Source organism: Podarcis melisellensis (genome assembly GCF_964234715.1).
Source record: "Podarcis melisellensis genome assembly, chromosome: 4".
Taxonomy (NCBI): Eukaryota; Metazoa; Chordata; class Lepidosauria; order Squamata; family Lacertidae; genus Podarcis; species Podarcis melisellensis.
In genome coordinates, this window is record NC_138531.1 from 22755250 (window position 1) to 22781955 (window position 26706).

Below are 26706 nucleotides of genomic sequence, written 5' to 3' on the forward strand. Positions count from 1 at the left end.
TGTAAAAAAATACATGTGGTAAGAGGTGGGAAAAAGTAGTCTGAACTTTTTCTTTTTAAAAAAATGCTTTGTAAGTCCAAAAGCATAGCCAATAAAAGGCTGATCTGACTTAAAGCAAGACAGTCGTTCTAAACTGTGGTGGGCATGGCTTTGAGGCGCATTTCCTGAATTCTGAGGCATTGCATTTGAGGGAAGACAAGATGCGTTGATAACACTTTTGTCTCACATTAGATTCTCTCTTGGTTCGTATATTGGCCGACAGTTGCCACTTGTGTTTGGAGGCTTAAGTCATGTGTTTGGGTTACCTAGAGCAAGCCTGTGGAATTATCAGACACATTACAGTATTCACATTTCTGGAGTTTGTTGTTGTTTCACTATAAGCTAGTAAAAGTTACATATAAAGCACATTACACTACCCCTGTCTGCCCACATAGAATTGTAGAGTTGGAATGCAGGATGTGGTAGTTGTTTCTCAGGCTCCCATAATGCATGAAATAATCCACCTTGCTATCCTCCTTCAAGCTCCCCTTCAGTTCTTCAAAAACCTGGAGGGATGTGAGCTACAGCTAAGCTATAATTTCTCAGAAGACATTGCTCTGATAAAATTTCCGAGACGTTTCTTTTTCATCATCCCTTTGAAAAGAAAGCTGCTTAATAGAATTTTCTCCAAATATTGTCCATATTTTTTCTGAGTTGGCCATCATTTCCATGTTCTGGAATGCATTCAACCAGGGACACTGAGGAGGGTGCAAAAGGATGGCCAGGATGCCAACACAGTTGTTGTTGCTGCTGCTGGCACTTACAGTTGTGTGGCAGGAAGGGGTAACTCAGTGAAAAAGATAGACATTGTGCTACTGCCAGTGCTAATAGTAAGACCCGCCTCAATAAACTATTGGGAGAATTTCACCTCCCCATGGAGAAAATCAATGTGGTGAAATTGTTTCCCCAATTTCTTTGCCCTCAAGTAGGATGGTGAATTTTGAGAAGCTGTTTGCACAAAGGTAGCGGTAAATGGTAAAGGACCCCTGGACGGTCCAGTTGAATTTGACAATGGGGTGCGGTGCTGGTGTTTGTCCGCAGACAGATTTCCGTTTTCTAGCGCAATGGGACACCGTGACGAAAACCAGAGTGCACACAAACGCTGTTTACCTTCCTGCAACAGCGGTACCTGTTTATCTATTTGCACTTCGTGCATTTGAACTGCTAGGTTGGGAGAAGGTGAGACAAAGCAACAGGAGCTCATCCCATTCTGCAGATTTGAACTGCTGACCTAATGATCTGAAAGCCCAAAAGTCTTGGTGGTTTAGACCACAGTACCACCTGCATCCCAAAGCTCTAATATGGACACTCAACTGGTTTGGGGTGCTAAGTCCATTTGGCTTATTTAGCTAGCCATAATGAAATAATACCAACTGGAGGTACTGTAAATCGGGTCCTCCCTTAAAGAGGCACGTATTGCGTTGAGACCTGAAAAACTGACACCCTGTGTTGTGGGTGGGTACGATTGGTCAGCCACAACACCCGATTGGTAGGTCCCTCGAAGCTGGGTACAATCTGGCCAATGGGACACAGTTCAAATGGTTCGAGGGATCCATTTATGCCCATGCACGTGACCCAGAGCTTCCTCTTTCGGCGCTTTCATTCGGAACACCCGCCCACCTCTCCCTACTTTTAGGGCTTGTTGTGCTCGACCTTGCTATGCCATCGTGTGTTGTCTGTCATTGGGACAGGGGCACGGCAGGGCTTTCCCCCACTTGGTTGATTGGCTGTTGCCATTTGGGTTTCACCTGCCACGTAGCAAATCTTCACAACTTGTAAGGTTGCAGATAGGCTCTGGTTCAGGTGAAAGGGATGGCAGAACGCTCTCGCCATCCCTATGTGAAGGGTATTCCGTTAAAGGAATCCAGGGACTTGATGGTTTGGTCAACCCCTGAGAGGAGGTTGTGCCCGTGCCTGAGTCCAGGGGGAGATTTGGGTGACGGAGTTAGCCCGTTCCCGGCTTTCCGCTTATCCAGGTGTTCACCCTTGGATGACCTATGCTGGAACCCTGGGTCAGCACTACCTGCATGGCAGGGGGCTAGTCAAACCAGAGCCTATGCAACCAGTCACTTTCTGTAAACAATAAAGATGTGGCCTAAATTCTGCCAAAAACCAAAACCAAAATTTTGAGTCAAGTGTGAATTTATTTAGGGGGGGGGGGTTTCTGGGTCTGAACATACAATGTCTAGTCTCTGTGGAAGCTAAGTATTATTCATGTGGCACTATCAGCATACACCACACTTTACTGAAAAACATTAAGTAAGCAACAGGCCCTTCCCTCAAGGAGTTTGCAGTCTCACACATTATTTAAAAGATTTTTTTTTTTTAAAAAAAGGGAAATAGAATAGAAGTAAGTCTGGGCTTAAAAGCAGACAAAATATCAACATAACATTTAAGAATTAATAAATGGAAAGCGTACAGCTGAAAAACATACAAGTCTAGTGGCTCGCAAAATGTCTCTGTTGCCCGTTCCCTTCTTATCAAATAACATCAGAATCAAGTTAGGAAGGAAAGGGGAAAAGTGAAGAGCTGCTTATGACATTTTGATTGGTGGTGTTTTGCCCTGAAATACACTGCTTATGCTACTAGCCTAGAGGGTATCTCGTTCTGCCAGGACTCACATGTTATTTTTAGAGCAAAATAGAATGTAGCACATTTCAGGAATTTTAAACTACCTTCAAGGCACTGGTTGAACTTTCGCAGACATCTTGTTTGTATTAGTGAAGAGAAACAAACTGTAAAATTACTTCCCTACGAAATACCGGTAGGTATGCATTGCGTATTTTAATTAGAAACAGCTTTTAGCACAACAATTTCCTCTTTGCTAAAGAGTCCAATGATTTTTTTTTAAGGATACATGTACTAGCAAATGCTGAAAGCTAGATATGAAATCGGAATTTGCTTTTGGCTTCTTAGCTGTTCTTCCTGGAGTAATGGAGAGAAGGAGGTCAGTGTGTGTGTTGGTGGGGAAGGGATAATGGAAGATAAATACTCCACCCATATATAATTATGAGGGTGTTTATCACGTAGTTATGTAAGGCAGTTTTCCATTTTAATATACTCAGTAGATTCGCCTAGTCTTTGTAAAAAAAGTTAAGTATCTGGGTGTAAACTTGCCGGAGAAAAACTTGAATTTATATAGATTTATATATAGTAGATTCATTTATATAGTAGATTCATTTTAGTACACAGTACTAGGACTAGGTGAGAGAGGGAAGCAAATCAGACGAGTTAGTAACCTCTCCTTTCTCTTTTCAACTTCAACTTCATTTTTCTCTTTTCAGCTGCAACACTACAAGTCAATGCCATAATTAAAATTACCTTTATTGACACCCAGTTCTTCCTACCACTAACAAAACACCTCTTCCAATTCAGGATTTTTACTATAAGGAAAGCTGTGTTGGCATTAGGCAGGATGTACTGAAGTTGCGGGGGTGGCAGGGCTTTTCTCAGTTCCCCTTTTCTCAATCTCTTATGGCTCCCAGCAAGTGCTTTTGACTGATATTCTTCAGAAAGTTCAGGATAATGTGCAGGTGTTCTCACATCAGTTGAACGGGAAATGCAGGAGCTACCTTATTCCATCTTAGACTATTTGTCTGCCTAACCCAGTATTGTTTACTCTGGCTAGCAGCAGCTCTCAAGGCACTTTCCTATCACCTTTTAACTAGAGGTATCAGGCATTGGCCCTAGGGACCTTCTGCATGTGAAGCACACCCTGTATCACTGAGCTACTGCCCTATCACACTGTCCTAATTCCCCACCCAGTTTATCTCCCATAAAGGCACAGAAAAGGATGAGATCTTTGAGCAGAGGACTGCAGCATGTTTTCTCACACCATTCTCTCCAAAATCGATCCCAGAAGCACCAGTAGATGCCACTACAATAGTGTTTGTGTCCATAACTGGCTGCAGAATAAGGTGGAGGGGAGATATTGTAAAAACGCCCTGGGGTGCCCCTGCAGCCCCCGAACTCCAAGCTTCCTCCAGTATGCGCAGTTCTGGAAAAGGCATCCCCCTTCTTCTCCAGTGCGCTTCAGCGATATATACCAACTGATTTATGCACACTAATCTGCTGGCGTAACACAGCAAGAAGAACAAGACATCGTAGAGCCAATCTACGTATTTATTTACACACTACATACAAAAAAATCATTGCATCCTTTCTCTCCAGCTCCGAGAGCACAGACAGGGCAAAAGCAAAACTACAGTGTAACAGTACACACAGCGGAAAAGATAAGACTGTCTTCCGTTCCCACACACTCTCCCAGACAGGCATGTCAATTACACCAATCACATCTGCAGCATCGGAGGCATGAAATACTAACAGAGCAGGCTGAGATCTTTGAGCAAAGGACTGCAGCGTGTTTTCTCACACCATTCTCTCCGAAATCAATCCCAGAAGCACCAGTAGATGCCACTATAGTAGTGTTATTTGTCCATAACTGGCTGCAGCATAAGGTGGAGGGGAGGGGGCAGGACAACTGCACAATGACAGTGAGAATGGATGAGGGTCTAGTGAATCCTGGGCTGGTTCAGGCCTTCTTTGCCTAGAGAATGAGCCATTTGGGGGGACTTTCAGTGGCTGCCATCAGTAGGCAGCCCACCAACCATATTCCCACCCACCTGTATGTTCATCAGGCAAAACGTAGAGGTCAGTGATGGAGTGATACCTGCATCACTCTGGCTTGGTTGGAGGCCAACTGGCTTAGCTGGGATAGCTGGGTGGAGGAGCCCCTCTGCCTAATCAAGTGCCCCCCCTGCCCCCCACCAGCCTGGCATAAGGGTGCTTTGGATTGCTCTGCCCTTACTGAATTTGCCATTTTTACCTTTAAGTGTGATCATGATTTGTTTCCAGTGCAAAAGCATCCTGGTGAACAAATTAAAGCCCAGAAAATTTAAATTTATGGCATATAGGATAGGATTAGCAAGAAAACGCTTAAAGAACAAGAAAATAGGAAGCTGTGATCTCACATAGTGTCTTCATTTACTCTGTATACAATCACATAAAAAATCCAGCAGCAGCAGCAGCAGGAATGTCTAGCAGCATTTATAAAAATAGCATGTTCTTTCACTAGCTTTTTAAAATATATATATAAAAAAGCAGTGTAAAAGAACATTTTTTATCTAACGCTATTATGGCTTTTTGCACTGCCATCAGAAACCACATACAACAACAATTGAGAGAGCAACAGCAAATCTCTTATACTGATCTCTGCACGTATTTTAACACCTGGAGAGTGTTTTAATGAAATGACAAAATGCCAAGGTTGAGGCCAGGAAGGGAAGAGAATATCATTATTATAAATGTCGAAATACTTAAGAGTTCATGTTCCATACTGTCAGCCTGACTTTTTTGGACACCTACAGTAGCAAAAGTAGGATATTTGGTACTTCCCAAGTATGTAATGAAAAGAAATTATTCTTTTGAAAAACATGTTGCGATTCTTCCCCCCCTCAATAAATCTGTATGTTTTGCTTTAATTTTGCAGCTTCTCTCCAGAAGAGCATTACTCGTGTGCACAAATTGATAGTTTATAGAGAAGTGCTCTTTAAACACTCATTTACATTTTGAGTTGGGCATAATAATTTTGTTTTGGAAGATTTGGTCATATATGGCTTAAACTCAGCATTTCTTGGGCAGCTTTGCTTCCCATAAATTATCATGCTCTTAGAACAATGGATGCAACTTGTATTATATGCCTTCTTTTAAGGGAGCGCTATTCAATGTTTGCCCACATTGTAGAAAAGCATCCTGGAAGAGGCACAACAGTAGCACCACAACTTATATTGTGAGAGGGAAGACCATAATGTTTCTAAAGCCATTCACACTGTGTTGAATGCCTCCAGGCTGCTTTCAAGGTTGAGCAAAGAATTGTAAGGCACTCCATGTCCTGAAAAGTGCTTAATTATCATGAATAATTATTAGCAAAAGCTTTCCCGTCCCTTACACCCAGGGGTAGCCAAGAAATGTGTAACTCTACCACTAAGATAAGAGGTAGGCTTGCCATGCATAAAATTATTTTCCATATCACTGAGTTCCAAAGCAACTCATTTGCTTCATTGACTTCATACACTGAGAATGTAATATTATACATGAATGAGCGTGAGTAATTCCCACTAAATTCTGTTTGGGCTTATTTCCTAGGTAGTAGGATACAGTGGTACCTCGGGTTAGGTACTGAATTCATTCCGGAGGTTTGTTCTTAACCTGAAACTTTTCTTAACCTGAAGCACCACTTTAGCTAATGGGGCCTCCTGCTGCTGCCGCGCCGCCAGAGCACGATTTCCGTTCTCATCCTGAAGCAAAGTTCTTAACCTGAGGTACTATTTCTGGGTTAGCGGAGTCTGTAACCTGAAGCACATGCAACCTGAAGCGTATGTAACCTGAGGTACCACTGTATAGGATTACAGCCTGAAGAGGAAATAGCATAGACCTCCATGAGATGACGGAGCACACTTCTAACTCTTTGGATGCGTTGTGATATGGATGGAAGTGAGCCTGTCTAATAGTTGCTTTTGTCTATATGTCTCTTCATCCTCTTTACCTTGATTCTCATGGAGGAGGAAAGAGGAATGGAGCAAAGGCCATCAGAGGAAGAAACACATATATACAAGCAGGGCTCTTTTCTTTTTCTACCGGAACTCCGTTCCGGCACCTCTCAGGTGGGCGCCATTGCCATTATAAGAGAACCAGGGAGGCGTTCAAGGTGAGTTTCGGCACCTCTTTTTCTAGAAAAATAGCACTGGATATAAGGCCCTCCCTATTTTTACCCTTCGTCTTTTTTATTCCTCACTTTCACTCTCAGCTACTTTCCTTTGTCTGCCTGTCTGCCATCTGAAAGCAGTGGGGCCTGTTTATTAAAGATTTTTGTAGTTCCGCAAACTTCAGGTCACCTCTGAGCATGTTTATATATTCCTTGTTTTCCCTCCGTGGCCCCCATTGGGCTGCCTGGTTGTTGGCATTCACGAAATGAGTTTGCTATTTAGAGGGAGTGAAATACCAAACGGGCATAGTTGGAAGGCACCTTATTATTGATGGCTGTGATGCGCTTTCACCTGCTGTGACATTGCACTGGTGAACAGAGCCTCATGCTCAATCCTACACAATGTTGGAGCACAGAATAATTACAAGCCAATTTTCAACATGGTACAATAATCAGGAAAGCAAAGAAAGCAATCATAAGACTTTAAAAGATAACAGCAGTAGTGGGGAAAGGCAGGTCTGTAGCATCTTATCTTTGTTTGAGGGTGAAAAAACCCCCAAATTTATTAGCCAAATGGGGCAAACTGTTCCCCGACGCACATGAACACAGAGAAAAATGACAGGTACACGAATTGGTGACAGGCAGAGCTTTTCATTCATTTCAAACAATACATTTGCAGCAAATATTCAAGTCCTCTGAGGAAACGTATGGTCATAGGTAGCATAGCACATCAGTTGCAAAATTGTTTTCAGTAATGAACATCTGCAGTCGAGTCATAAATATGCAGTGGGAAGAGAGAGATTGGCAGATGTGTGAAGTTGTGAGAGGGAACTGATCTCTCCCAAGAGAATATTCCTTTGAAAGCATAAACTGAACAGAATGTGAGATGCAGGAATCATAAAGGAACAGAAGAGCTAGCTTATGACTCAGGAGATCTGGGGAACCCTTCCCAGTTTTATTAAGGGTTTTCTATGGGACACAGGAATGATTTTCATGGTTTTTATCCATGCATTCCAAATGCTTAAGTCTGCTCAGAAAACCCCCACCCCACTCCAGCACCTACAGGTTAGGCTAGAGTGTCTATGTATGATGAGAGGTTTGGGGAAGGGTTAGTGTTTGTGAATTCTTTAGAGTAAACTGAGTAGGACAAAATGGTGACAGTAAGCGTCCCACTTACATTGCGATCACTTTATAACTAATAGTGCAATCCTATGTATGTTTGGACATTTCTCTAGTTTTGACCATGTTATGAAGGTAAAGGTAAAGGGACCCCTGACCATTAGGTCCAGTCGTGACCGACTCTGGGGTTGCGGTGCTCATTTCGCTTTATTGGCTGAGGGAGCCGGTGTACAGTTTCCGGGTCATGTGGCCAGCATGACTAAGCTGCTTCTGGCAAACCAGAGCAGTGCACGGAAACGCCATTTATCTTCCCGCTGGAGCGATACCTATTTATCTACTTGCACTTTGACGTGCTTTCGAACTGCTAGGTGGGCAGGAGCTGGGACTGAGCAATGGGAGCTCACCCCATCGCGGGGATTCAAACCGCCAACCTTCTGATCGGCAAGTCCTAGGCTCTGTGGTTTAACCCACTGCGCCACCCGCATCCCTGCATGTTATGAAGACAGACAGGCAAACTTTCTATGTGTGGTAGGAGTAAGTAAGATTTGCCATATATTTTCCGTCCAGAACACAATGTCCAGGAGCGGCCAGCATAATGGAGGAAAGACCCACCATTCCAATGGTGGTGTTGCTGCCATTTATGGGACACAGTGCAGGGGCGAGGTTGAGGCTGTGTAAAAATAATGGCAGAGCCAACCTGGCGATCCCGCAAGAGCGTTTCCTTCTTGCTACCCCTGAAACCATCTAGGTATGTGGCAGCAATGCTGCAGCTCGGAAGGTGGCTCTGTAGCAGCACCACACCATGCCACCCCCCAAATCCTGCAAACGTTTTGGCATACAGCAAGCGTATGTAGAAACCATGTCCACAAGTGGGCAGCCTGAAGATGGTTGGGCAGTGTCCCATTCTGCCCGATGGAGCAGCCTCCATTGAGGTCTACCACCTTTTAGTATCTGAGTTTCTTTACCCCACTATACAGAGTTTTCTCAATAACCCCCAACAGGGGTGCCAACTTGAATAAAATAATCTATCACACATGACATTTGAAGGGCAACTTGGGGAGGGGGGCTATCACCTTCAAGTATTTTATTGAGGGGATGAAGGGACCTCAGCCCCTAGGAGTTGACTCCTATGTCCCCCAACCCCTGTCAGTTCTGCCTTCTGCATTTCAGAGCTCTCTAGGACAAACCCCAATGTCTTGTAGACATCACTTTAGCTACTCTCTGACGCACATTGGGTACAAGATGCAGTATCTTTTCATCCGGCTCTATGGCTCTTTAAGAATACAGAATCTCTGCAAATGTTGACACTCATTATCATGCAATGTTTCCATTCCATTCCTATTACAGTCCTCTTGAGGCTTCCAGCCAAAATAAGGCCAGCTATAATATTAGCAACAGGCATGTTTTCTCTTTCAACTGACGAAGACTTCAGCTGAACTCTTTTAATTTTAATGAAATATTTTGTGTGCTTTTCTCTAAAAGGAAATGAGGTCCTAAAAAGTGAGTTAAAAAACAATAAGATACTGACAACAAACTCCTCTCCTGGGGATATAAACTCCAAAGTGTACAATTCTGTTCCTATTAAGTCAATGGGAATTTCTCCACTGATTTCAACAAAATAAAATTAAAAAATCACCATGAAACATCATTATTTGCTTTCCTGTTTGTAACAGATATTTAGAAAGCTTCTGCAATATAAGTTACTTGCATTTTTATAAGTCGAATGATATGGAGATATATAAATGTGATAAATAAAAAAGTAAATGGAAAAAAAAATCTTCCCACAGAGAATGAGATCAGATATATTGCTAATTTTGCCAGTAAACTGAAAGACTACAGTCATGATTATTGAATGAATTTCTTACATTTTTCATATCGGATTCATAAATACCACTATGCAATTGAAATCAACTTCCCAAGATTGTGAAATGAGCATTTGTGAAAGAAAAGTCTTCACCATTTATGGAGGATAAATGTCAGAACACACAGTATATATATATATATAGAGAGAGAGGGGGGGGAGATATTAGAAAATGGCTTACTTAAAAAAGCAAAGCAAAGCTGGATGCTGCAGAAATGGACTGTGACCACAGCTGCATTTTGCATTTTGTGAACTGTTTGTGCTAGGCTGAGGCTGAACTCCTCTACTTATGTGAAAATAAGCAGAGTTAAAATCAGTCAGACTTTCCAAATAACAATAGCTGGGATTGGGCTACAAAAGGGGAGTTCCTTCTGTAGGAGTTCATAAATAAATGTGCTATACAAAGAGATAGGTGGGCACAAGTCAACAAGGAAAACCTGGATGACACACTTAAAATGTAGAAACATTTCGGCCAAAATCAATTAAAGAAGGAGAGGGAGAATGTTTCATATAGCCAGTTGGAAGGAAATACCTTTAAAAACAGGGAATTGGTCACTGCAGTGACAATAGCAAGAGTCCACAACTCTATGTGTTTACTAACCACATCTGGATGAAGGGACATGGGACAGTATTGGGGTTACCTTCCCTCCTACTTCCTCTTAAATCACAGTTTTCCTGCTTCTTTCATCCTATAGGAAGAGTCTGACAAGCCAAGTTCCATTAGATAAAGTAGTCATTTATCCCAAACCAGAAAGCTCCTGTCAGCATCTCCCCTCCCCCCCAGTTCTCTGTTTAGTAGTAGCAGCACATGGTGCTTCTAACTTACTATCACAATATGTAGGCCACAGAGAACAGAACATATATTCAGAAGGTGTGTGTGCCAAGTAATTGTTAATACTTAATCTGAAGTATCTAACACAAGTCCTTACTTCCTGCTCTCTGCTAAACATTGTACTTGACCCTGGGCCACCACTTCATATTTTTTCAGTGACTGCTAAGCGCCCACAATGTTACTCAAACAGCAAGGGCTTTCAAGTAGGACTGCCATTTTTGTATGTTTTTCATTAGTGGGTAGTTGAACTTGGCTAATTCTGTGGTGCTCGACATCTCCTTCGGAGAACCACCACAGAACTGTAGTGCAGGTCATCTCCCTGGAAACAACGAATAGCAAATTTTTTTTGCTAATTAGAAGGCATTCCTTCCCAGCAGTCATTAATTCATGTAATTATAGAGTTGGAAGGGACCCTGAGAGTCATCTAGTCCAACCGCCACAATGCTTTTGCCTCAATCTTTGTGGCCACAGCAGATGGAAATGAAAACAAACAGACAAACTGCATTCTGTACAAGGTGGTGCAGCTTGAATTGGTATGCGCAAGGCACTTCTGAGGAATCAGCACACAGCAAATTAGCCGGCTATCTCCTGGAGTTCCATTTAGCTTTTTAATTACAGATGGGGAATAGTATTTTCCCCTACAATGATACAAAAGCCATTTCCATTAAGAAAATGGGCATGAAGGGAAAAGCAACAATAACACCACAGTGTTTCTCTTGTTCTTGTGGCCAACTTATAATGGAGAAGTCAAAAAGTCACCGAATTAAAAAACAAAACGAAACCACATCCCCTTCTTTCTGCTTTATCTACCATGATAAGAAAACCAATATTTCAGTAGAACAGTTCACAACTGCAATCAGCACAAAGCCAGGAATTCCATCATATTTACCTCAAGGGAAAACCTTTTCTCACTGTGTCACTTAATCGTCTGGACAATCTTCCATTTCAAAGTAGCAATTTCTTAACTTCTTTCTTTCTAAGCATGCCTTTTAATGGAAATTTCCAGATATGATGTTAATTACATTATGGGTGGAATGTAGAAAAAAGCCAGATTTGCAATACAACTGCTCCATTGGACAGAGACTAATAACTAAAAGGTTTGCACCAACTTGGGTCTCCAGCTGCTTTTGGATTACAGCTCCCATCATCCCTAGCTAGCAGGACCAGTGGTCAGGGTTGGTGGGAATCGTAGTCCAAAAAATAGAGACCCAAGTTTGGGAAACAGTGGTTTACAGCAGGAGTACGACAAGGCTGTATATTGTCTCCCTGCTCATCATGTGAAAGGCTGGGCTGGATGAATCCGAAGCCGGAATTAAGATTGCCGGAAGAAATATCAACAACCTCAGATATGCAGATGACACAACATTGATGGCAGAAAGAGAGGAGGAATTAAAGAACCTTTTAATGAGGGTGAAAGAGGAGAGCGCAAAATATGGTCTGAAGCTCAACATAAAAAAAAACAAAGATCATGGCCACTGGTCCCATCACCTCCTGGCAAATAGAAGGGGAAGAAATGGAGGCAGTGAAAGATTTTACTTCCTTGGGCTCCATGATCACTGCAGATGGTGACAGCAGTCACGAAATTAAAAGACACCTGCTTCTTGGAAGAAAAGCAATGACAAACCTAGACAGCATCTTAAAAAGCAGAGACATAACCTTGCCGACAAAGGTCCATATAGTTAAAGCTATGGTTTTCCCAGTAGTAATGTATGGAAGTGAGAGCTGGACCATAAAGAAGGCTGATTGCCGAAGAATTTATGCTTTTGAATTATGGTGCTGGAGGAGACTCTTGAGAGTCCCATGCACTGCAAGAAGATCAAACCTATCCATTCTGAAGGAAATCAGCCCTGAGTGCTCACTGGAAGGACAGATCCTGAAGCTGAGACTCCAATACTTTGGCCACCTCATGAGAAGAGAAGACTCCCTGGAAAAGACCCTGATGTTGGGAAAGATAGAGGGAACAAGGAGAAGGGGACGACAGAGGACGATATGATGGGATAGTGTTCTCGAAGGTACCAGCATGAGTTTGACTAAACTGCAGGAGGCAGTGGAAGACAGGAGTGCCTGGCGTGCTCTGGTCCATGGGGTCACGAAGAGTCGGACACGACTAAATGACTAAACAACAACAACCTAAAACTGCTAGTCAGCAGCAGCAGCATGCACAGGGGCCAGTTCCTGCAACAAACCTAGGTGTCTGCTCTGTCCCCATATCCACTCAGGCAAACCTATTGCAGTTACTAACAATGTGAGTTGCAACATCAAGGGCTCATTCACTTGTTCACCTTTTAATGTGTTTTATGCTATCAACCGCTAGCAACAACCTTCTGTGTTGTACATAGGACCAATAGGGCAGACCCTATACAAAAGAATGAATGCACACAAATCTGATACCATAAATGGCAACACACAGAAATAAGAAAACTTTCTAACCTACCAGGCCACTCTGTCACTGGCATTAAGACAGTCATTCTTGAACTGCATGACTTCAAAGATAGACTCCCGCATGAAATTGCAGCTTATCAGGAAGTTCAGTTCTATTCATTTGGGCCTCAATAAAGACAATGGGTGACAACCAACTCAGTCAGAGTAGACCCACTGAAATCAATTCATTTCATTGTTTTCAATAGGTCTAATCTGGTTATGACTAACACTGGATATCAGCCGTTTTCCCTGTCCTACTTGGTGTTTTAATTTACTCAGCAATGCTAAGATGATTGTGTTATCATCTAATACTGCCCTTGAGAAAAATAAAAAAAATTGTCCAGTAACACCACCAACATGGCTACCTACCTGAATCTGCCATTGAGAAGTCACTGTGCTTATTCTGCATACATTTTAATTGAATTCTCACAGGCTGTACAATTTCCATTCATTGCCATGTAACCTCAAACACAAACATGTATCAATATATCTATTCCCTTTACATGGCTGCTAAGGAGTATAGCATCAGATGCATTATTATTATTAGGAATTTTTTATATATATAAGGAAGATTGTATAAATCAAATTCCCCCAATACTATCAAGGTACTTATATTTCCACCTGATAGAATGGCTTAAATACCCTCAGACTTATGGATTTCCATGGGACACAGAATGAACAACAGAATAATATCATGTGTAAAGTTGCATAAAATGGATAACAAAACATATTAAAAGGAACTTATTTTATATAGAGAAAGAGAGGGACAATTTAAGTCACAGAACAAGATAGCATTGAATAGACACTTCTGAGCTATTTGCATAGTACTACTGAATTTGCAAGGAGGTTCACAATACGCTCTTTTACACACATTTTACACACCGCTGTAAACTAAGTGTAGTGCCATGACTGCTTTCATTGCTGGTATGGCAACAGAAGCATATTGATAAAAATATTAATGGTACGCAGCTTTGCATGTGCAACTTTCTGCATGGTGATGGTGTTGAGTAAAGAGTGCATCTGCTAAGTTCAGAAACAAGTTTCTAGATTTTACTTACAGATGATTAATAAAAATAAGGCATGAAACAGCCATGTTTTGTATCCTCCACACACATTCCAGCATGTATTGCTCTGTGTACAGGGAGTTCCAGCTTTATCATCCTAGTGCCATCCTTTGCTCAGTGGACATCTTCTTGATTGGGTCCATTGTTTTTACATTGCCTCTCCCAAATTACCATTCAGCGTGATGTCCTCTTTTGCGTCAAAATGGAGTGCATCAGGACCTAGGATGGGACTCAGCAAACCCAACACAAGGATTCCAGCTAGCGCAACAGGCCTTTCCCCCTTCCCCCTTCCCTGGCCCCCCCAGCTCCCCTAAATCTGCTCTGGAGAGTCAGGAAAACTCCCAAAACAGTACACAGGGGAGGGAAGGGGAGAGCATTCTGTCAGGCAAGCAGAAAGTAAACTATATAGGCATTTTAATTAGTTCACATTCTCGAAAAGGTGGTTGACATCTGCATTTTCCTAGAAAAATGAGGGCACAATATTGCTTTGTTGCAATTAATATCCAACATGAAAAAGCTTACTTGCTTAAGTTTCTTTAGATCTTCATCAAGTTCCAAGTTGTCCAAAATAACAGCAACAAACAAACTCAGCAGAATCTACAAAAGGATTTCAAAAAACAGAGCCCAATATTAGAAGCAGATAATGAAAGCCTCCCTCTACCAAATAGAAAAAATAACTTTGTCAGTGACAAAGTTCCTTTTCTCTTGGATCCTGGGTGTGTCAATCACAGAAGTAAGATTTATTTTATGTACATTACATTTTGCAGTGTTTGGTTTCACACTTTACCTCTAAGGTCTGTTTTGGGTTATGTTTTGTAAGGAAAGTCAACCAGTAAGTGCAAATATAATGATGATGATGATGATGATGATGATAATGATAATGGCCGAATCCTTACAAGGGCAAAGTACCTGTTTGGAGAGAGATCTGCATGGAGTTCAATATATAGGACATGGATGGTTTGCATGGACTTGTCAGTCCCCAAATGGCTCTGCTGTGATGCCTGCATGGGCTGAGGAGAAATGAGCTCTATGGAGATACCCCCAAGATGGAGATGGATTGTACTAATTAATTGGCTTATTAACCAGCACCATTTTCTGGAGTTGGCTCTTTACAAGGGACTGGAACCACCAAGTCACCATGCATCCAATTCACAATGTCTGCTCTAAAGGATATCATGGGCAACTAAAAAAAAAAGTATGCTAAAAGATGTGCATTTATGAAAAAATTGCTCTTCCTTGCCACCAAATGGTGCTCAAATTTAATAACAATAACAATTATCATCATCATCATCATCATCATTATACCTTACCCATCTGACTGGGTTTAATAATAGAAATGCTATTAAATACAATAAAATAGCAATTATGGAACATTTTGGACTGCATTTTTTTTTACAAAAATGTAAATATTTAGCTCAACTCTGTTTCAGACTGTGGCCCTAGCTAGAATTATATTGAAAAGCTGTGCCTGATATTATCAAGGAATTGTGCAGTAGCCATGAAATACACTGCAGTTTAATCTGTGGTTATTTCCAGTCTCTACAGCTGAGAATGATAGACACACAATGGAGATTTTTTTACCGAATGTCAAAAACAAATCTAGAACATTATCACAAAAGAACAGTTAAACCTCAGCTTATTATTTGTTTAACTTCTTCCATTCCCTTCTAGATTTTAATAATAGACTTCACTCTGAACACAGTTTTTGTTTTTCAAGCCTAAACTCCATTCCAGCTTCTGCTGTGAAAGCTATTCATTTCTCTCCAGCTCTCTACAGATCCAGCTCCAAGTGCATACAATTAGCACTTTTGAGCTTTAACCCGCCTTCTCATTCTCATTTACTGCAACATTTTCCTGCTCTTTTATCCACTTGTCATTGTGTCACCATATATTCTTAGGGCTTCACTCCCCTTCTTCCCCTCTTTTTTAAGCAGTGGAAATAAACTGAACCCCCCGTAGTAGTGTGGTGGGGTTGGTTCTGTTCCACTATACAAATGTAATAGAGAAGTGGCAAATCTCACTGCAATTGCATCGTCTTGCAGTGTGTGTGTGGGGGGGGTTTAGGGGGGGGAGGTGGACTATACTATGAAAACTCAATATGCATTCCAGATGTAGGGTCTGCACTATCTGAACGAGGGAGGGAAAGGAACCGTCACTCCACCATGCAGCAGTGGTGAGTTTCATAAAAGGTCCATCTCCTTCATTGTGAAATGAATTGCAAAAGACAACCAACTTCTTTAAACCACTCTAGAGTTCTGTTGGAGTGGAACCAACCAGTTATTCTTAGGAACCTGGGTAGGGGATAGGGTATAGGATTTATTTAGGAACTTTGAGATCCCTGAAAAACTGCTCTGCTGGGCCCAAGGGTAGTTCCACATGGAGCGCATTGCAATAAGGCTTGAGGTCACCAGTGACCATAATCTGTGAATCATGACAGCTAGAGAGAAAGTACAGTGATTGATCGGTGTAGGTTTCTGCTTCACTGTAGTCCCCGATTTCATTGTGAACTGCGACAGGTACCCTGTCTTCTCCTGCAGAGCAATGGGTCTGTTAACAAGAAGGTTGGTGGTTCGAGTCCACCCAGTGATGACTGGGGGCAGCATTCCTGCATTGCTGGGAGCTGGACTAGATGACACCTGGGATCTCTTCCCAACTCCACAATTCTGTGATTTCATGATTGTAGGTAGCATCTGCAATATTATATTATGAAAAGGAGTATGGTCGTGGTTTACAAACAACTTCCTGTGCTAGTGCAAAGACTGGCCGCCATAAGCTGCAGGGCTGAACTTCAGGTTCCATCAAATAATTAAACAGGGGAAATCTAGACACAGAGGGGCAAGCTTCCACCTGCGAAACCATGCTGGACACTCATTTGCCATTCAGTGTTCCTAGTTTACTGTGCTACCTGTGAGTGCTTCCATACCAAAACCAATATGCTACAGGAAAGCAATGCAGGGCAAAAGTAGATGCTATACTGGCTATTGCTTACTCCCATCCCATGCTAGTTGAGTTAAAGGGGATGCAGGAATAGAGAGAGAAGCACTCGCGGGAGACAATACTGAGCTGGATCGACCAGTAGTCTGACTCGATACAAGGCAGCTTCCTCAGACAGTTGTAAAATCTGATTTCTCCTGTGCCTCGTTTCATCCACATATGAACACGAGCAACATTTCAGAAAAGTAAATACATGAAACAGCAAGGCATACAACATACCAGGGTAGCAAAAAGATGATAAAGTATGAAGTAGATAGCGACAACAGGTGCCCACATATGCCCGACAGCATTAAGAGTTTGATCCATGACATCTACCCATCCTTCCTGTGTAAGGATCTGGAACATGGACATAAAAGCCTGAAAGAGAACATAATCAAACACAAAGCTCAGTTGGGCACACTTTATCGAAACAAGCGAATAATATCCTGAACTCAATATCCGTGTCAGCAATTGCATGCAGCAATCATAACCTTGCTAGCTAAAATGTGGGTGGAGTTTGGTTTCCTGCTTGTAAAAATGCAATGGGTCACTATAAGACTGTTTTCAGTACCTCGGAGTTCGGCTTGCTAAGATTCCCAGCTACCTTAGTCTACTCCTATATGCTGTTGTGATATCACAGGCATGCATTTTCACCCAGAGCACATGATAATTCTGTATGCATGCTGGTTTTTCCTCACCCTCAGAATCAAACATATGGTTGAAAGGAAAGGTGGGCTGAATCACTCCATAAAAACCCAAGGAACAACACTGCACATGAGTAGCTGAACTGTAAGCTCTTTTTAAATGCCACCTTTAAGCACCTATCCCCTTTCTGTCTACGCCACTGCATTAGGTCTTCCCTAGGACTCAAGGTCCGTATAGTTAAAACTGTGGTTTCCCCAGTAGTGATGTATGGAAGTGAGAGCTGGACCATAAAGAAGGCTGATTGCCGAAGAATTGATGCTTTTGAATTATGGTGCTGGAGGAGACTCTTGAGAGTCCCATGGACTGCAAGAAGATCAAACCTATCCATTCTCAAGGAAATCAGCCCTGAGTGCTCACTGGAAGGACAGATCCTGAAGCTGAGGCTCCAATATTTCGCCACCTCATGAGAAGAGAAGACTCTTTGGAAAAGACCCTGATGTTGGGAAAGATGGAGGGCACAAGGAGAAGGGGACAACAGAGGATGAGATGGTTGGATAGTGTTCTCGAAGCTACCAGCATGAGTTTGACCAAACTGTGGGAGGCAGTGGAAGACAGGAGTGCCTGGCGTGCTCTGGTCCATAGGGTCATGAAGAGTCAGACACGACTAAAGGACTAAACAACAACAACAACAACAGAACTCAAGCCTTTAGCCCAGCAGACCCTGCACTCTAGAACTCCCTACAAGTAGCGGTTCTGCAGGAGCTGTATCTATTGCTTTTTTATCAGTTTATCATTATGCTTCTATTGATACTTTTACTGATCTTGTTGTATTCTGTATTATGTATACTGCCTTGATATATCTTATGAGGGAAGAATTTATATGAATTTTTCAATAAATGCTAAAAAATAAATATGTCCAATATGTTGAAGTTTCATCACTTGTAGATTTCCTCAGATATGTCTCCTTCAGCTTTCTTATACCCATTCATTTGCATAAAGGCTACATTCAAATAAGCTCTTAACTATCAGTGGCCCTGATCCAGCTCTCATCATGAGGTATGAACATGCAACTAGTTGTGTGGGAATATGAATGGGAGATGTACTTTCAGATACACACTGGAATATGTTTCTCATTCTAAGCAAAATAGCACTGGTCGGCTGCATCCTCCCCCTGATACACATATGAAGAGTATCATATCTATTTCCAATTTACACCCACAATTTCCAATCCAGAGTGATATTCAGACATAAGCCTGCTTAACTGGGTCAGGGTGACAGTGTACATATCTTGTTCATGGTTTATTTGATCTTTTCGGCATCTCTATATCATTTATATCTCAATAGCTTAGAAAGTGTAGCAAGTTTCACTTAAAATGAAACTTGCCTCTCTTCTCTTCTTTTTTAATGCCAAATAAATGGCATTCATTTTCTACAGCATCACATTTTAGAAAGGACAAATGTGATGTTAAAACAAAAAAAACCTAGACAACCTTCTCCATTTTAGAGAAAACCAAACCTTCCATTTAAAACATGCTTCGTTCTAATGTTACCCCACGTAAATCTTTCCTATTATTAAAGTTCTCTGTATCGGAAAACACCAGTTTAAAGAAAATGCTAAGGCAGTATACAGTGATTTTAAGTTCAGCAAGTAGCAATCTTTCTTTCAGAGCAAGATATTTTTAGTTGAAAGGTACACTTTTTATCATTTATGTTAAAATGAATCTGAAACGCAGCTACCTAGCTGACAGAGCCAACAGCTGTGAAAATGAGACCTGGAGATTTATGCAAATAGAGAGATTTTGAATTAATTCATGTTGTGTGGCTGTGTGGTGGAGGCTTCAAGTTCCTTTTGATTCCCTCCCCCCTTTCTGAAGATTAGTTAGAGATTCTGATACTGCTAATCAACTAGAAACTATTTCCAAAATACAATATAAACCGACCAATGCTAAAATGCATTAGAGACCACTATTTTTGGTCCATCCATCAATCACTGTTAACATCGTCCAGTATTAAGGTCTGAAATGGTAGCATTATACAGAGTTCTCCCATTCCACAACATTCAGTGCAATCTGTCTCATGCCATACAATCTTGCCTGATGTCGTTACAGGTATCCCCCCATTTAGGCATGTTAAAGTGTGGGGACACACTTGAAGAGCCCCAGCAAAGCTTCACTGTGCTTTTGGCTCATGAGGAAACCCTCCCCAGAGCCCAAAGAAGACATTTTCTGGGTTCTGGGGAGGGTCTCCACAAGAGCCGGAGGGGCAGTGGGCCTTGCCCCATAAGTGCAGGTATTCCCTCAAAAAGCATTTTGCTCAACTGTTGTAACTCTAATTTCTCATCTGTACCAGCCAAACCCTATGAAATAAATGCAATTTCTCATGAGAGAAGGCAGCCGATTTTAATTGCAAAAATTAAAGGTAATAAAATGTTCTATATTTTCTTTAGTTTGGACATGGCTTTGCAAATGACAAATCCAAGAAATGGAAGGAAACACACTTGAAGAAGTCCATTTTAGAGGCTCACACTGACCTGAAAACAAATCTATCAGACCACATAAGAAGACAAAAATGGTCCACAGAATGCTGTGTTCGGTAACCATAGTGACCATAAGCTTCTACTTATTTACTGTTTGTCAGGTAACCATGTGAAAGCATGCAATTTGGAGGCATTAGGAAATGAAGGTTGTCTGCCTTTTCTTCCCCTTTCTTTCAAAAAACCCACAATGTTCCTATAGCGCTTCCCCCCCTTTTTTTTTTAGTTCTAGGCTTTTGATTCAGCGACATTAATGGACATAGTAATCAATAGTTCCCATTTGGCTCAGCACACTTGCTTTTCAGCATCTAGGGAAATGGCAGAAAGAAAGGTACCATGACAGCAAGCAACTGCCATTTTTTACTTTTGCTCTTGCTTAGTGACAAGCAATACAGGACAGCAAGAGGGTGGGACACTTCACGTATTCACTTTGTATGACATCTTAGCGCTGCACGGTATCAATCTATCATCACATCACACAATATGTGCAGAAGCTTCTATTAGCTGAGACAACTCTTAAGGAAGTTTCCGGCTTTGATTATATTGGCATGTCTGATTTCAAAATTCCCCCTTTTTTCTGTTTGCCATTCCACATTTTCTAGATTGGGAGCTAATGGGTTATTTATCAGTGACATTTATTTGGTTGGAAGGGCCTGACTAGAACATTTCCTGACATCACCTGCACCTCTCGTTCTCTGTTCATCCCAGTACATTTTAACACTTTGGCTGGAAAATCCCATGTCACCACATTCAGTGGTTTTAAAAGAACCCAAACTAAATAGCAGCTGATTTCACCATCTTATTTAACCTCATGATCAGGCCAGTCTTCTCACTGTAACTTTTATGCATCACAGCTATCTGCCAATCACCCATTCCCACCACCCTTCTGAGTAATACCCCTCCCCACCTTCTCATTATATAGAAGGGTCTGGTAACTTCTGTTTCAGTGTATCTGAAGAAGTGTGCATGCACACGAAAGCTCATACCAAGAACTAACTTAGTTGGTCTTTAAGGTGCTACGGGAAGGATTTTGTTTTGTTTTGACTATGGCAGACCAACACGGCTACCTACTGTATCTGTAACTTTTATGCATCTTGTTCACTTTAGCTATAGACTGGAGCATTAAATTATGACAGCTTGTGAAAACATGGCCTGGATGTCTTGCAAAGTGTCTACAGGTTCTGACATTTTCAACCCCCAGAGCCTACTTAGAAGGACTGAAAAATATTGAGGCCTAAGAGGCACAAAATGGCCGTGCAGGGCCAAAGATGGCGGCAGAGTTTGTTCTAAACAGGTGGCAGTTACTAAGATTGCTTTCTATGGATGTCGCATTTCTTATTCTTATCCAAGGACACATTTCTCACCCTGAGTTACAGCTCTCCTCGTTTATTCTTCTGTGTTTACACAAAAAATGAAGGAAAGCAGTCTGGTTCTTGCTACTGCTGTCCCTGTCTCTGAAGTTAAGTGCCTGGATGATCAGTGCCTGATGGGATATCACTGGGGAACTACTCTGAAAAATCTGGAGAAAGGGGCAGGAAAAAAAGTGAAAGAGATCTTATGTTACATACAAATGAATGAGCACATAAATATGTAAGGTTTTTCCCCAATACCGGCATTGCACTAGTTGAACTGGTATCAGCTCACACTATGAAACTTCCCCTTCCTTTTATCCTGCTTGATGCCACCCTTTGAAATCTGCTCTTGAGTTCTGGAGGACCCTCTGAAGCAAATCTGGGGTGTGTGCAAGGGGCTGTAGAGGGATAAGGGAAGAAGAAGTTCTATTAAGGGAGTAAAGCCTGCTTGTGTAGCACTGGACACAACCCAACGACTCACAGAGCAGTACTTGTAAAGCTATTTTTAGAGTTGTTTTGGGGTCCAGAAGGCAGTACAGGTTTTAAAAACTAAATGAAGTAAATAATCAAAAGGCATTACACAGCTTTCCACAGTACATTCCACAAAGCAATAGAAATGCTCAAAATTTTCCCCCAACCAACACACAGGAACAACATGATCTTTACCCACACCTTCCAAACAGCTGGTGTTAACAAAGCTAGAATTAAAAGAAAAAGGCATTTGTAAGAAAGACGACAGAATCATAGCTGATTGCTTGATTGGTTGGTTGTTGTTTTACACTTACCCTTGGAAATGTTGTAAATCTGTCTAGTTCTTCCACAAAACAGAACATCTGCAAACTGATTGCTGACATTACAATTAATAAGCTGGCAGTAAATACAACTAAACTCCCAAGTTTTTTCCCGGGTCCAAAAATCTTATACACAAAGTCTTCCAGAGCAGGAGAAATCTTTATAAGTCGAACTACCCTGAGTACCTGCAAGAGGAAAGGAAATACATTATTGATCTGACTGTAGGGTGTCAAATGGGTATAACACAGAAGGTTCTATTTCAAGTAGGCTTCTAGCATTAAGTACCATGTGTTGAATGGGAAAGTAACAAATGTCCTGGTCCATTGATTTCCTTCAGGTTTTCTATAGCTTCTTACAGCATATTGTTACAGCACGTTAATTTAAAAAGGGTTAGTGAGGCTCAAAAAAAAAAAAAAAAGAAGTATTGAAATACAGGACCACAGATCAACTAACCATTGCTTTGATCTTGAAAAACCATATGTCAGTTCTTAAGTTCCATATATCAGTGTACTGCAGGCATGGGCAAAATTGGCTCTCCAGATGTTTTGGGACTACAACTCCCATCATCCCTAACAGGACCAGTGGTCAGGGATGATGGGAGTTGTAGTCCCAAAATATCTGGAGGGCTGAGTTTGCCTATGACAAGGGGAGTGTGTACAAGGTTTAATGTGGTTTTAGGCTCATATAATATTATCCTAAATGTCCCATCTTTACCCCAAAACACAATACTCTGGTTAATAATGGCTAGTGCAGTTACTTAAAAATATAAGTATAAAGCTTTTTAAAACACACACACACACACACACACACACACACACACACACAATGTATTTGAAAAACACTGCACCTTAAAACAAACAGAAGCATTGACGTGGTCAAAATGATCAATATTAGTCATTCCTTAAAATTTAAACTAAAACAAAACGGACAGTAAGCAACTTGTACAAAAGAGAATGATTATGTTACTGCACTGCGAGCACATCAGTTTTCTTTTTCTTTTTTGCAAATGTATCTTCAGTTTAAATGCAAGTATTTATTTACAAAAATCAGCCTCGGCTCCTCTGAGAGGTGGACGGTGCCTCAGGGTTTAAACATTTTGGCAATATTTCAGAAATAACTATTTCCAAGACATAGAACTATTGTGTCGAAGTTCTAGAGTGTCCTTGTGTGTTTAATTATATAACGTCCCCCGCCCACCAGCAGTTGTTTGGCTTGAGACGGAAGTTTCCATCGGAGCAGCTCACTGAGACAGTAGCACAAAGGGTCAATGCCAAGGTCCTGATCCAGTTCAAGCCTCCTGATCCATGACAACTATTTAGAGTAAAGTGGGGCGGACAGGCGGGAAAGGAGAGAGGTACAGCTATCTTGGAGTCCCTTCCTTGGGGTCTCTTCCAAATCTATAATTCTATGAACTTTCAGGAACACATGCTTAGTTTTCCCTTTAGCACACCTTCTTCCTTCTTTCATTCTTCCGCTCTCGGTCCAGGATATAAAATCCCAATTTTTACACCTACTGGTTACATCTTGCATGTTTACGAAGTGTTCCGGGAAACTAAAGAATCCTCTTGTTGCTGTTTTTGGGGCCAGCAGAACAGAAGGAACATCACTGGAACATTGCCCTGCAGTTATGCAGAATTGAGATTGTAGGACAAATACATAGGAAAGTGCCTTGTTCGGAGCAAGACCATTGGTTGGTCTTGTCAACAGTGACTGCCAGCAGCTCTCCAGCAATTCATACAAGACCTTTCCAGTCCTACCTTGAGATACCCAGGATTGAACCAGGAGCTTCTGCATGAAAAGCATTTGCTCTACCTATGGCCCTTCCTGGGACATATAAAATAATCACACAGCAATAATTGCTTACAAATATTAAATGGAATAGGTGGAACATGGATTGAAACTGCTCTTGTAGATCCTCCTTAGGTGTTAAAAAAGTTTTGTTTTCGTTTTAGATTTTGAGCAGTTTTCCACTTAACTGTTCTGGTACAGGTGCCCCTGCCCCCTCTTAAATTGCCTTAATTGACATTTAAGTAGTACATTAATCTTTCCAGGAACTATTCTGCTAGTCCATTTGTTTTCATTAGGAGAGAAAAGGGCAGGGCAATCTTCAAAGTTCTTTACTTCCACCAGTCCCTACTCATGTGCATATGGCTCTGAACATCCGATGGAGGCATTTTGAGTCCTGTGTAGTTCAGTGAAGCTTGCATCATTAAGGTAGTGTGAGGATTGGCTTACACTTTTTTCTTTTCTTTTTTAATTGGTGCATTGGCTGCCGTGGCTTTAAATCCTGAACATTTATACCTTGTTGGGGGGAAATGTACAGCAACACTGTTCACGATGCTAAAGATCATCCATGGAATGAATGATCGTTTCATTGCAGGATATGACTTTGTGATATTCACTGCAATTTTTAACTTCGTATTGTTTTGCCCTACCAATTCTCCAATGAACTCAGGACAGCACCTATTTTCCCCATTCTCAAATACATCAGCCTATATGGTCTCCGTTTTCCAGAAATGCTTAGAGGTATTTGTTCTGGGCAGGATAGTCCATAGGAACTGACTTACAAAAGAATCTATTTGGAAATGAATGAGCGGTTGGGTGGAATGTCCTTTTAGCGCAATCTGGATCTTACTGTTATCCATCCAGAGCAATACTACCGTATTTTTCGCTCCATAAGATGCACAACGTTTTTAGAGGAGGAAAACAAGAAAAAATATTTTGAACAAAACAGTGGATGTATGATTTTTTGGGTGCAGGCTGTAGCCATGGACATGCTATGTGACCTGATGGTGAATTTGGGGTGACCCAATGTAAAAATCCTGAGGATCCATGGGCTTTTACCTCCCCCCTCCCAGGCAGCCTCTGCTAGCGTCCCTTATCTCTCTCCCGATCCCACCGATCAGCTGCTTCCTTTCAACACTCCCTTCCCTCTTGTTTGCCTTACTGTCTTTTCCTTAGATGGAACAGTTTTTTGCTCCTCCTTTTCTTCTAATTTCTCTCCTCATTGATTTAGTCTTCCTGTTTCCCCCCTTTGCAAGGTTGCTGTGTTTACCTCCCCCCTCCCAGGCAGCCTCCTTTATTGCTAGCATCCCTTATCTCCCTCCCCGATCGCTTGCTGATTAGCGGCTTTGTTTCCACACCTACTTCCCTCTCCTCCTTTTTTAAAAGCATGATCTGCTTTTTGCCCTAGGGCAAATCGGCTCCAGGGACCACGCATTCGCTCCATAAGACGCACAGACATTTCCCTTCACTTTTTAGGAAGAAAAAAGCGCATCTTATGGAGCGAAAAATACGGTATTTCTGCATTTTCATAGCAAATGGCTGGGTCCAAATGCCACAGAATGCACAGCTAACCCAAACCTATCTTTCATTGCTGGGATGATTCAGCACTAGGCCATGCCAGCTTCCAACTTCAGATCACAGTAATGCAGGGCGCAATTCAAGCAAAGTTAAGCACCTTTAAATCCTTTTATTTCAGTGGGGAGAACTAAGCACATTTTGGCTGTGTCGTGCCATGCAGGAATAAAAACCCCCAGTGTGGAGTAGGAATACTAGATTTCCCCCCTGCTTTTCCATTTTGTACACAAGAGCACACAAATTGTGTTGTAAAAAAAAAGAATACCTCTTTGCCATTTGCAAGGTGAATGGCAGCCCTAGTTGTACGCAAGAGTGACTGATGCATTGAAAACAAAGGAAAAGCTAATAAATATTGCAGTCTCTGGTGCGCAGCGTGGAAGCATAGGAAGGTGAAAAGTAGGTCTGGCAGATAAATCAGGGTGTGTTTAACATGGGAATTCCTTTCCCAACTACCTCTTTGCTGCTTGGCTGGGGATATTGTAGACCTGTCACCATAAATATTAGAATGTTGGAGGATTTGCCTAGCCACCGGAAGTATCTAGGTGAACATAATCTTTTGAGCCAGTTGATTTAGAGATGTGTTACATCACTCCCTAGGAATTTGATTGCTCATGGATACGGTGGATTTCTAACTGTCACACTGGCACAAATGGTAATGCATTTTGCAACCTCCCCTGTCATTTGCCGGTAGGAGACTTGGATTGCAGAAGGTGACCTAAATCTTTCAGTGTGGCAGATGCTCCTGTTTGAGAAACATATGCATCTTTATCTTTACACAGTAAATTTAATGAAGAAGCTGGCTGTAAGAACAGTTTTGATAACAGGAGCATTTTTTATTTAATGGTGTGCCAGGATCTCTGCGATGCTGACTGACGAATCATTCCTAAAGCACTTTCAGACAGGTGTCCTTTTCTTCTTCTTCTTCTTCCAAATATCAAATAAAACGGTCACAGTTGTTTTGAAGGACTCGGAGCATGTCTGTGGTTAAAGGAAAAGCCAACAGTGCCTGGCT

The 26706-nt window shown here is 41.7% G+C and overlaps 1 protein-coding gene across 8 annotated transcripts in view; it reads right to left on the minus strand.

Moving 5' to 3' along the window:
• Nucleotides 1–26706, minus strand: part of NALCN (sodium leak channel, non-selective) — a 197577-nt gene that overhangs the window by 51925 nt on the left and 118946 nt on the right. For all 8 annotated transcript variants that reach the window (XM_081908122.1, XM_081908125.1, XM_081908123.1 and 5 more), the window contains 3 exons: nt 22328–22519; nt 17253–17390; nt 14562–14636 (listed from right to left, as the gene is read on the minus strand). In XM_081908122.1, coding sequence (XP_081764248.1) covers nt 14562–14636; nt 17253–17390; nt 22328–22519 — 405 coding nt within the window. The remainder of the gene's footprint in view (nt 1–14561; nt 14637–17252; nt 17391–22327; nt 22520–26706) is intronic.